Source organism: Brachyhypopomus gauderio, chromosome 18 (assembly GCF_052324685.1).
Source record: "Brachyhypopomus gauderio isolate BG-103 chromosome 18, BGAUD_0.2, whole genome shotgun sequence".
Taxonomy (NCBI): domain Eukaryota; kingdom Metazoa; phylum Chordata; class Actinopteri; order Gymnotiformes; family Hypopomidae; genus Brachyhypopomus; species Brachyhypopomus gauderio.
The window spans coordinates 17,790,086-17,802,381 of record NC_135228.1 but is presented as its reverse complement, the minus strand read 5'-3'; the positions used below and the strand labels follow the sequence as shown (position 1 = coordinate 17,802,381).

Below are 12,296 nucleotides of genomic sequence, written 5' to 3'. Positions count from 1 at the left end.
TAGCGTTACTAGTGAGTTGGTGTCAATAGACCCTGAATTTATTATTTAATGAGATTACATTAAATTATTACTTGTTTAATATTATGTTTTTATTTAATGTTTAATTATTACATTTGACATTGTATTTTAGGTAATACATTAAAAAAATTGAATATTCTGACTCAGATGGAAGAACTGTACACAAGTTCTGTTGCCTCCTTTAATATGCTAAATTTGTACTCAAACTGTCAGTTCAGATTTGCTTTGCATTATAAGCTCCTGCGTGAGGGACAAGCCATCACTGTCTGTGCCGGTTAAGCTCTGCTGACATGTTTGTGGGAATTGCAGCAGGTCTTGGCAACGTCGCAGATGTTCCTGAAGAAGATTGAAAAATAATATTAGGATTAAAATGATGGATGATTTCTGTCTTTCGTGTTTTTGTTTTGAGAGATGTGAAAACACCTCTGCGTGCTTCCGTCACCTGGGCTGCACTGTCCTCCTGTTCCCACTCCTGCTGTGTCAGCAGCCTCATCTTCAGGGATGGTGATGTTTTCTCTGGACTGGCTGTTCTGCCTGAAACATCACAGACATTTCAGGACAGATGTGCTTTGAAAAAACACATCAGCACTTTTATGTGCGCTGGGTCCATTTTATAAATATAAAAGGTTTTGTTGTAGCCATTCTTACCTGCCAAATATCATGTCATGAAGACCTATGGAGAATTTTGAAAGCCAAATTAATGTATGACGTGCAAAATAATGGAGGTACACATATAGGAGTGTGACAATGTGACCGTGTTGCAGGGGGACAGTGTTGCAGGGGGACAGTGTGACAGGGGGACAGTGTGACGGGGACAGTGTTGCAGGGGGACAGTGTTGCAGGGGGACGGGGACAGTGTGACAGGGGGACAGTGTTGCAGGGGGACAGTGTTGCAGGGGGTCAGTCTGACAGGGGGACACTCACGTGGGATGTTGTTGCGGTTCTTCACCACGTACAGGAAGAGCAGCACAGTGGGTATCGTCACCACAAGCATGCCTCCGATGGCGGCTCCGATAACAGCAGGATATGCCCTGAAGGGTGGGTTACCTGGAGGAGAGCAGTAGTATTTCTGTATTTTTTTTTACTTCTGCTGTGACATATAACTTTGTCTTCTGAGTGCAGTTTTAAAACATTACAGAATACATCTATAGTGTAACGTTGTAGCTCAAGTTACTCCTTTGTAATGGGTGAACAAAACACTTCACATGTATTATTCCTCCTTATACAACTTTTAAAAGATGTTTTGGTTTTGTCTTATTTTCAAGTATGAGCTTGTAATGTCATTTGTTTTTGTTGTTCCCACCTGGCCTCTTGACCTCTGATGGATTCCCAACGGTGCGCTGATTGACAGCTGTGATTCGGAAAGCATATTTGCCAGTGGGATCTAGATTGTTGATCTGGTAGCTGCGGGTGCTGGGTTCCAGATCTACTACCACTTTCTGCCACAGAGGGTCGATGTCACTCCTCCCTACAGGTCCAGAGAGCCTCTGCCTCTCAATGAAGAAGCCAGTGATGTCACCATCCATCTGGATCTGCCACTCCACAATCACATCTGTCCGCTGATGGCTGGTGTATAGGATCTTAGTGATGGTCACATTTGGAGGCATCGGGTACCCTGAATTTAAAAGACATTTAAAAGATTGTTAAGAAGCTTTACTTTGTGTCCTCTCCACTTGACTTAACAAGTGTGTTACCCTTCATGGATCTGAAGGAAATGGGGAAAGCAGTAACCTAAATATGTGGCTTCAATCATTACGTTTGCTGCAACACTACATCTTTATTGTAGAAATCCAAGGATGGTTTTGTCAAGGATGGTTTCCTCAGTTTACATGTCATATGCTCTCACCTCTAACATCACACGCCTGGACAAGACTGGGGAAACTGCAAGCAAGTCTGACAAGTCAGGCTGTTTTTATCTTCCACCTAAACCACGACTTTCTTCTTTCTCCTCCCAATCATCACAAGGTTCAAATTCAATGGTCAAAGTTCAGATGACGTAATATGTCACTACATGGTAATACTACATATCTTTGCTAGCTTGAAATGTTTTGCTAGATTGAACATTCAGAATATTTACACCGACACTAATTTTGTCATTTCCATTGAACTCACTCATCACCAGCAGCTTGACTGGGATCTCTGCACCTCCGACAGCATTGGCAGCAGAGCACCAGTACTGACCACTGTCCACCCTGCTGTCTGTTTCCCGCACGGTCAGGTTGAACCAGGCTGCTCCTTGCTGCAGGATGTACTTCATTGGTGTGTCACCCACATTCTGCTTTAGGTTGTTGTACCAGGTGATTTCTGTGATGGTTGGGTAGTTTTTGCTCAGGATACAGGTGAGTTGGACATCATTACCTTCATACACTGAAACCACACTGCGCTGAGTCTTCAAGACTGGTGCCTCTGTAAGAGAAAGGAATATGGAAAAACACTAGGCATACAGTATTATGTATAGACATTTTTCAGATATTTTTTAAATATCTTTCAATTATGTTATGAGAAGTCCTTACCTAACTTTACCACACACTGCTTGCTCTCCTTAGCCAGTGGATGTTTGGCGTGGCACACAAATTCTTTGCCACTGTAGTTGGCACTGGAGTGCAGGACCAGGATGCTGGAGTTCTGCTTAGACGTGCCCTGCATGTCCCCTGAGCTGGAGACCCACCACAGCAGAGCCTCAGGGCTACCCCCCTCCCAGGAGCAGGACAGCATCAGGTACTTGTTATTAAGAGTTGGTATTGAAGAACACTGGGGCTCTCCATACGGCATCCCTGGAATCCACAAGATATTCAAGGATGCAATTTAGAGTCTGAAGTGTAGAAAGCTAAGTAAATGCAACAATTGTATCAATGAGCTTTAACTGCTTCCGTACATTTTATACTTGAGGTTATATGTGTGCTGTAAGAATAGAAATATCATAATTTATATCAAATAAAAACAAGTTTTATCTTAGGTCTGAGATACCATACTCACATGTCATGATATTACAGGTCTGGGGGATGTTTTGAGCAACATGTGAACCATAGCAGACTAAAGCAGAATTATTGGCAGTTTCAGGCCCTGGTTGGATCTGAGTTACATTCGAGATTCCTTCTCTGTTGTCTCCATTAACATATGGGATCCACTTCAAGGTAGCTGGGGGGAATCCCCCCTTCCAGGAACAGAAGAGGGCCAAGTCAGTGTAGTTGTTCACTGGGAGGATGGAGCACGATGGACCTCCATCTGGTGGATCTAAGCAAATAAGACATTTATATGGATGGAAGTTATATATGACCCACCACTAGGTGCACATATGTGCAATACGAATGTGACTTTAAAAAAACTGCTTAAAAAAAATCAGTTTTTAAAGCAATTCTAGTGCACTTGAAGATGTAAAACAAAGTACAAGAGTTCAAAACAAATTAGAAAAGGTCACACTGCATATCACACACATTGTTAAATCAGTGTTAACTAAAGTACCGTAACTAAAATTATCATGGTACACAGCCACAAAAAATACTGAAATTGATTACCAATTACTGAAGCGAAGTACTATATAGAATAACTTGTATGATTATATGAGCTTATGGTATAAAAACAAGGCAGAAATTAAATAAATCAAAGAAAAAATATAAAACAAAGGAGGTCAACCAGAAAGAGAAAGAACATAAAGAGAAAATAATCAGCTGATCCCAGTGGTCCTGGCAGGATGGTCTGGAACACTCACAGTAGACGGTCAGAGTGATGGCTTTTCTGGAGCGGGTGTTCAGGTACATGTTGTGGGCCAAACAAGCGTAGTTGCCTGTGTGCTTTCTCAGGATCTTGGTGATGGTGAGCTGTGGTTCAGTGTAGACCTCAGAGTTGTTGTAGAACCACACATACTGGCTGGGAGGGTTTGAGGAAGCTTGACACGTGAGGGAAACAGTCTCTTTCTCCAGAGCGGAGTAACCACGATCCGTTACTGAGTAGGGTGTGACATCAATCTGAGGCAAGTCTGGACCAACTAAATAAAAGAGATCAATGTCAATATGTACAGAATGTAAAAATAATTTTTTTTTTGTCCAAACCATTACTCAATCTCAGTGAAACAATGTTAAGATGAAATTGTCACAATTTTCAGCTCTCACTCACATATGACGTTTAACCAGATCCGGTCACTGCGCTGCTGGTTGACCTCGTTCCTGGCCAGGCATCTGTACCAGCCAGTGTGGTTGCGGGTGACCCAGGTGATGTTGAGTACACTGCTGTTGCTCTCAGCCAGTGTGGTGACCAGCCCACTGTAACTCTCCTGCTCCCATGTGTAGTGAATGGGGCCTGTGCCCTTCTCCAGACCACAGCTCATCCAGACTGACATTGACTCTACTGTCGAAGAATCACTTAGCAGAATGTAGGGTTTGGAAACTGGCATTGATGCTATCGAAGAATACAAATAGATAAAGTAAAAATGTATATTGTAACTGATAATTGATGGCTGACACGATATTGTAAAATAAATTTTGATTTCAGATTTCAATATCATATGTCTAACGAGATCCAACCTGGACTCTTGACCTCTGATGGATTCCCAACGGTGCGCCGATTGACAGCTGTGATGCGGAAAGCATATTTGCCAGTGGGATCTAGATTGTTGATCTGGTAGCTGCGGGTGCTGGGCTCCAGATCTACTGCCACTTTCTGCCACAGAGGGTCGATGTCACTGCTCCCTACAGGTCCAGGGAGCCTCTGAATCTCAATGAAGAAGCCAGTGATGTCACCATCCATCTGGATCTGCCACTCCACATTCACATCTGTCCGCTGATGATTGTTATACATGATCTTATTGATGGTCACGTTTGGTGGCTTTGGGTATCCTAAATAAAAGAAGCATAAGTTAGTCATGACTAACATGACTTATAATGACAATAATAAGTTGACAATAACAATGACAATAAATGATGTTTCTATTCTATTCTAATGGATTTCATGAATAACAGGACCCAGATACCCTCGCACGCATCAGGGTTATCGGGGCCTCATCCTGGAGCCAGGCCTGGGGGAGGGGCTCCTTGCCGAGCACCTGGTGGCCGGGTTTCTACCTATGGGGCCCGGCTGGGCACAGCCCGAAGGACATACATGGGTTCACTCTCCCATGGGCCCACCACCTGTGGGAGAGGTAGTACTAGGGGTTTGGTGCATTGTGGATTGGGCGGTGGCTGAAGGCTGGGGCCTCGGCTTACCGATCCTCGGTTACTGAAGCTGGCTCTTGGGATATGGAATGTAACCTCCTTAGGATGGAGCCTGAGCTGGTATGTGAGGCTGAGAGATACCAACTAGATATAGTTGGGCTCACCTCGACACAGTTTGGGTTCTGGAACCAATCCTCTCGAGAGAGGCTGGACTTTATTCTTTTCTGGAGTTGCCCAGGGTGAAAGGCAGAGGGCTGGAGTGGGTTTACTCAAAGCTCCCCGGCTCGCTGCCTGTGTGTTGGGGTTTTCCCTGGTAGACAAGAAGGTTGCTTCCCTGCGCCTTCAGGTTGGGGAACGGCCTCTAACTGTTGTTTGTGCTTATGCACCAAATGGCAGTTCAGAGTTTCCGGCCTTCTTGGAGTCCTTGGAGGGTATACTGGAAGGTGCTCCTTCTGGGTGTCCCATTGTTTTGCTGGGGGATTTCAATGCTCACCTGGGCAATGACCTGGAAGGGCGTGATTGGGAGGAATGGCCTCTCCAATCTGAACCCGAGTGGGGTTTGTTCTGTGCTCGTCACAGTCTGTCCATAACGAACACCATATTCAAGCACAAAGGTGTCCATAAGTGCACATGGCACCAGGACACCTTAGGTCACAGCTTGATGATTGATTTTGTAATCATGTCATCTGACTTGCGACCGTGTGTCTTGGACACTCGGGTGAAGAGAGGAACTGTCAACTGATCACCTAGTGGTGAGTTGGATCAGATGGCGGGTGAGGATGCCGGACAGACCTGGCAGACCCAAACACATTCTGAGGGTTTGCTGGGAACGTCTGGCAGAGGAACCTGTCAGAAGGGTCTTTAACTCCCACATCTGGCAGAGCTTTGACTGCATCCCAAGGGAGACTGGAGACATTGAGTCCGAATGGGCCTTGTTCAGCGCCTCCATTGTCAATGCGGCAGACTGGAGCTGTTGCCGCAAGGTTGTCGGTGCCTGTCGTGGCGGCAATCCCCGAACCCTATGGTGGACACCTCATGTAAGGGAGCCCGTCATGCTGAAGAAAGAGTCCTATCAGGCCTGGTTGACTCGTGGGACTCCGGAGGCAGAAGGTGGGTACACGAGGACCAAGCGGATTGCGGCTTTGACAGTTGCAGAGGCAAAATCTTGGGAAGAGTTTGGTGAGACCATAGAAAGTGATTTTCAATTGGCTCAGAGAAGATTCTGGCAAAACCGTCAGGCAACTCAGGAGGGGAAAGCAGTTCCCTACCAACACTGTATACAGTGGGGCTGGAGATCTGCTGACCTCGACTGGGGATTGGATGTTGTGGGACTGTCCTGGCTGACACGTCTTTGCAACATTGCATGTATATCGGGGACAGGACTTCTGGACTGGCAAACCGGGCTATCCAGTCCCTGTACAAACGGAGCAGGAGCTTGGTTCGCATGGCCGGCAGTAAGTCAGACTGGTTCCTGGTGGGAGTTGGACTCCGCCAGGGCTTTGCTTTGTCACCGATTCTGTTCATATCTTTTATGGACAGAATTTCTCGGCATAGCCAAGTGGTGGAAGGGGTTCAGTTTGGTGACCTCAGGATTCCGCGTCTCCTTTTTGTGGATGATGTGGTCCTGTTGGCATCATTGGGCCAGGACCTACAGCTCTCACTGGATCAGTTTGCAGCTGAGTGCGAGGCGGCCGGGATGAGAATCAGTACCTCTAAAACTGAGACCATGGCACTTGGTCAGATAAGGTTGGTGTGCCCTCTCTGGGTTGGGAGACCCAGGACACCCTGGAGAGATTATATCTCTCGGCTGTCCTGGGAACGCCTCGATATCCACCCAGAGGAGCTAGAAGAAGTGGTTGGGGAGAGGGACACCTGGGCCTCTTTGCTTAGGCTACTTCCCCCACGACCCGAACCCGGATAAAGCAGATAACAATGGATGGATGGACTAACTAATGACCAAGTAAGCATTTTGTAGATTTAATAAAATTTCTGAATCCATTTTGTTACAGCATCTACCTACACTATCTGTGACATTATGTTTAATGTTGTTTGTCAAATAAATTCAACTTACTGATCACTAGCAATAAGATGGAGACATCTGCTCGTCCAATGGCATTAATAGCGGAACACCAGTACAGACCATTTTCCACTGCTTCCCGCACTGTCAGGTTGGACCAGGCTGTTCCTTGCTCCACGACGTACTTCTTGGGCATGTTATCCACATTCTGCCTCAGGCTGTTAAACCAGGTGATTTCTGTGGCTGGAGGGTTAGTTTTACCCAGCATGCAAGAGAGCTGCACATCAGTACCCTCAAATGCAGAAACTACCCTGAACTCAGTCGTCAAGGCTGGTGTCTCTGGAAAAAGATGACATATGGAAAGGCACTAGCTCATAAAATCAAATAATACGAATGCTTCTTTTACATTGTTCCATACACCCTTAGAAAATAAGCTAGATAAGCTTATATTTCCATGCTCTGCACCAAAACTGCTATTTTATTGCATAACAATTATTTAGCCCTAAAGACTAATCATAATTACAAATACATATAAATTTAGCATTTGTTAATGAATGAAGTTTACCCTGATTCAGTTTTGAAATTTTGTTTGTAAGGTTAAGCCAGCTGTAGTATAGGCAAAGCGCTTTGTGCCAGAGACTGTAACCCCCTGAGTTATCAACTGGTTAGTTTGCCACACCCAGATCATCCCCCTCCCATGAGATTATCACATAAGATCCAACTCACCTGAGCTCTAAAAATTTCCACATGATCCCTGTCTCCCTGCACCCTCTTATACTGCTGTCTCTCTTAACTTCAATGTGAAGTGTTGGCATTCTTGTCAAGCATACCAAATGGACTCAGCTCCTGTTTGTTGTTCTGTTTATCAATCTCTGCTCTGTTCATTGACTACTCTTGCTTTCTGACCCATTCCGGTCTCTGCCTATACGTGCTGAATCCAGGGACTGGATCAACAACAAGCTGAATAATGTTCTCCCAACTCTTGGACTGGAAAGCTCTGGTGGCGTTTAATGCTCTGAGTCAGACGTGTCTGCTCAGTGTTGGCATTAATAAACCCTCTTGCAATTGGATCAATACATCCCCCAGGAAACAGAGGGTTGTATGATGGCGACTATTCAGCAGGGTCACTCTTTGTTCTGGTGTTTAGGTCATTAAGGTTATTATTACCATCATTTTTGCACTAAAGAGTCTATATAAATTCATTTTAGACCATTGCCATATAATGTTACTTACATTGTAAATTATAAAAAAGCATTACTGATATTGCCAAGAAATTAAACAAAAGTTCCATCTTTTGACAAAGATGATAAACTCTCCTTACCCAACTTTACCACACACTGCTTGCTCTCCTTAGCCAGTGGATGTTTGGCGTGGCACACGAAGGTTTTGCCATTGTAGTTGGCACTGGAGCGCAGGACCAGGATGTTGGAGTTCTCCTCAGATGTGCCCTGCATGTCCCCTGAGCTGGAGACCCACCACAGCAAAGCCCGAGGAAAACCCCCCTCCCAGGAGCAGGACAGCATCAGGTACTCGTTATTACGAGAGGAATTTGCAGAACACTGGGGCTCTCCATACGGCATCCCTGGAATCCACATGGTATTGAAGGGTTGTATTTAATGAGCTATATTGATGTCATTTTTAAATAATATGTCTTATTCCATTACTACAAACCTTTGAATAGCAGTGTTGTTTTTTTTTTTTTTTTTTTACAAAAAAAGAGTGAATCAAAGAGTTTAAGAGTGAATCACTTTGCTAGGGTTCTTTACAACTCTGTAGTTACAGATTGGAGACTGCAGCATTGCCAAATATCAGAAGTGCCTACAAAGTAGACCATCCATGACTCTAGAGACATGTTTAATATACTTATTTTTAGTTGTTCAGCTACCTAACCTAATCTCACGAGTCTTCATATTCATGATTAACAGACTCCAGAATTTGTAGCAAAGTGAAAATGACCCTGACAGCATCCATCTATACGTACTCTCTTGAATGTGATGCCATATAGCATTATTACTCTCTTGATCTGTATCTGGATTATTAGTTTTGTCATCAGTGCAAAATGTCAAGGTCTGGTCTCATTTGTAAGTTAAGGTCATAAATGTAATACAAAATACACTATACTCACATGTCTGCGTACTACAGCTCTGGGTGACATTCAAAGCAACGTGTGAACCATAGCAGAAGAATACGGTGTTGTTAGCCGTATCAGGGCCTGGCTGAATCCGAGTCACATTAACGATTCCTTCTCTGTTGTCTCCATTCACATATGGACTCCAGTTCAGAGTAGCTGGGGGGAATCCCCCCACCCAGGAACAGAAGAGGGCCAAATCAGTGTAGTTGTTCACTGGGAGGATGGAACATGATGGACCTCCATCTGGTGGATCTGTGAGAACAAGACCACTGTGTAACACTGTGTGTGCAGGAATGGGATGCTGGGTAATTAGTACCACTTTAGATTTTAAAAACAGTCCTTTAAATGAACACGTCAGAATTTAGGTAATATAAAGAGCACTCACAGTAAACGGTGAGACCAATGGTTTTCCTGGAACGGGTGCCTATGTAAGAGTTCTCAGCCAAACAGGCATAGTAGCCTGTGTCCACACGCAAAACTTTGTGGATGATGAGCTGTGGTCCAGTGTAGATCTGGGAATTGTTGAACAACCAAATATACTGGCTGGGAGGGTTAGAGGAGGCCTGACACATGAGAGAAACATTCCCTTTCTCCAGGACTGAGTAGCCATTCTCTGTTACCGAGTAGGCTGTGGCATTAATCCGAGGCAAATCTGGGCCATCTAAAAAGAGAAGTGCCACTTTAAGACATAAATAAATACACCTGAAGTGTATGTCTTTATGATTTTTGAAATAGTCACATTTGAGAAGAGATTAGGAATACATCACTTTGCCACATGAAGGATGATCAAACAGATTCTTAGCTATCAATTTTATACATTTGACCAAAACACACTGTTCCCATCTTGAATGGCTTAGTGGAAACGCTCACATTTTCAGTAGTTTTGTGCTAAGATGATCTGTCTTTTATATTCAAAGTGAAGGTCCCTGTACAATGCAAGCAAGCAAGGGACTTACTTAAGATGGTAACTGTTAGAGGATGTATGTATGATAGACACCACCTACCCTCTCACAATATCACTGCAAAACCTTGAGTGGTCTTGTTGATTACAGCTAGATTACACACTAGACTAAACACAGTGGAATGTGAAGGGTTTCAGAGACTTAGAGAGCAAGAGTTACCAAAATGGTATCTTGTACATGACAATAAAGACTTGCTCCTGAAATATGTTACTTACTTTATCAGAGTCTCTATTCTAAGAGACTGAGGAGAGTATCAGTGCCCTATAGTTCGAGTAAAAATGGTTTCAGCAATAAGAAGGAGAATTTCCCAAAATACACTTAGAGCTTTTATTGCTCAAATGAGATTTCTTTTCTAAAATCTCTCAGAATCACTGCAGTCTTCAAAAGTCAATTTGAAAAAAAAAGTGGGAATTTGAGGTAAGCAAAATATTTAACAATAAGGACATTTTACACTCACATAAGACGTCTACCCAGATCCGGTCACTGCGCTGCTGGTTGACCTCGTTCCTGGCCAGGCATCTGTACCAGCCGGTGTGGTTGCGGGTGACCCAGGTGATGATGAGTACACTGCTGTTGCTCTCAGCCAGTGTGGTGACCAGCCCACTGTAACTCTCCTGCTCCCATGTGTAGTGAATGGGGCCTGTGCCGTTCTCCAGACCACAGCGCATCAAAAATGGTGAACCCTCCACTGCTGAGTCACTCGGTAGAATGTATGGTTTGGACAGAGGCACTGTGAAGGCATGTCACTGATGTGGTTTTAAGGCATTACTGACACAATAGCTGATGTAGCAGATGATAAGTGTCAAATAAAATGAGCTTGCCTAACAAAGGATAGTGTTCAAACACTTATTCTCACTAACATAGTAGTAGTAACTAACCTAGAACCCATAGATACATGCAGTTGTAGTGTCTTACTCTCACTAACCTACAACCCATAGGTACAGGCAGTAGTAGTGGAGTCTAACTCTCACTAACCTAGAACCCATAGGTACAGGTAGTAGTAGTAAACTCTTATTCTCACTAACCTAGAACCCATAGGTACACGTAGTAGTAGTGGAGTCTAACTCTCACTAACCTACAACCCATAGGTACAGGCAGTAGTAGTGGAGTCTAACTCTCACTAACCTAGAACCCATAGGTACAGGTAGTAGTAGTAAACTCTTATTCTCACTAACCTAGAACCCATAGGTACACGTAGTAGTAGTGGAGTCTAACTCTCACTAACCTAGAACCCATAGGTACAGGTAGTAGTAGTAAACTCTTATTCTCACTAACCTAGAACCCGTAGGTACATGTAGTAGTAGAAGAGTAGGAGTTCCTCATCAGTGTCATACACGGCCTGGCAGGTGTACAGGCCTTCTGCAGCTAGACGGAGCTTCTCGATAGATAGAGAAGCATTGTTACTGATGACATTAACGTCACCCAAATCTTCAGCCAGTTGCTGAAACTTTGGACCTTTGCCAAAGTTGTACACCACGACTCGCATTTTGTCTGTGCCTGGTTTGGTGAAGCCCCAGATGTACATATCAGGGAGAGTGGTGCCACATTCCAGGGTGACTTGACGTTCTACCACTTGACTGGTCATGGATTCTCTGTACAACACTGCACCAGGGTCTGTGATGTTCTGCCCTGGAAGAAAAGCCCATTCACAGGGTCATCAGTGGAAAAAAAACAAAGCAAAAAAACATCCTGTTTTCTGCCACATGAGAGAAAGTCAATCACAAAACCAAAATGCCATTTAGAGATCACACAGAGTACATTGGACCTGTTTATGATCTCTTACCGTGCAGTAGGAGAGGGAACAGAAAAACAACTATGGAGAAACGATCCAACGCTAACAGTCTGTTTATCATGGTCCCATGTTGCTCAGGTGTCCAACACGTGTCCACAGTGGGAAAAGTAGCAGAAACTGATTAAAATATCCCGAAACCTCCAGTGTTCAACCCGAGCAGTGATCCCACCTAGTATACACAGGCAATGAGAAGCAGGTTCTGATGGAGTCACTGTAAACTGATTTGGCT

At 44.3% G+C, this 12,296-nt stretch overlaps 1 protein-coding gene across 1 annotated transcript; it reads right to left on the bottom strand.

The window, feature by feature from the left end:
* LOC143481918 (hemicentin-1-like) lies at positions 1–12,128 on the bottom strand. Its single transcript, XM_076980105.1, has 18 exons — positions 12,059–12,128; positions 11,551–11,904; positions 10,733–11,005; positions 9,699–9,974; positions 9,308–9,565; positions 8,504–8,764; positions 7,237–7,521; positions 4,539–4,850; positions 4,132–4,413; positions 3,728–4,003; positions 2,995–3,252; positions 2,532–2,792; positions 2,131–2,424; positions 1,322–1,633; positions 943–1,065; positions 667–691; positions 461–552; positions 1–354 (listed from the first exon to the last, which is right to left on the bottom strand). The coding sequence occupies exons 1-18, from the start codon at positions 12,126–12,128 to the stop codon at positions 278–280; spliced, it is 4,089 nt and encodes a 1,362-aa protein (XP_076836220.1). The 3' UTR covers positions 1–277.
* Between the last annotated feature and the right edge of the window lie 168 nt (positions 12,129–12,296).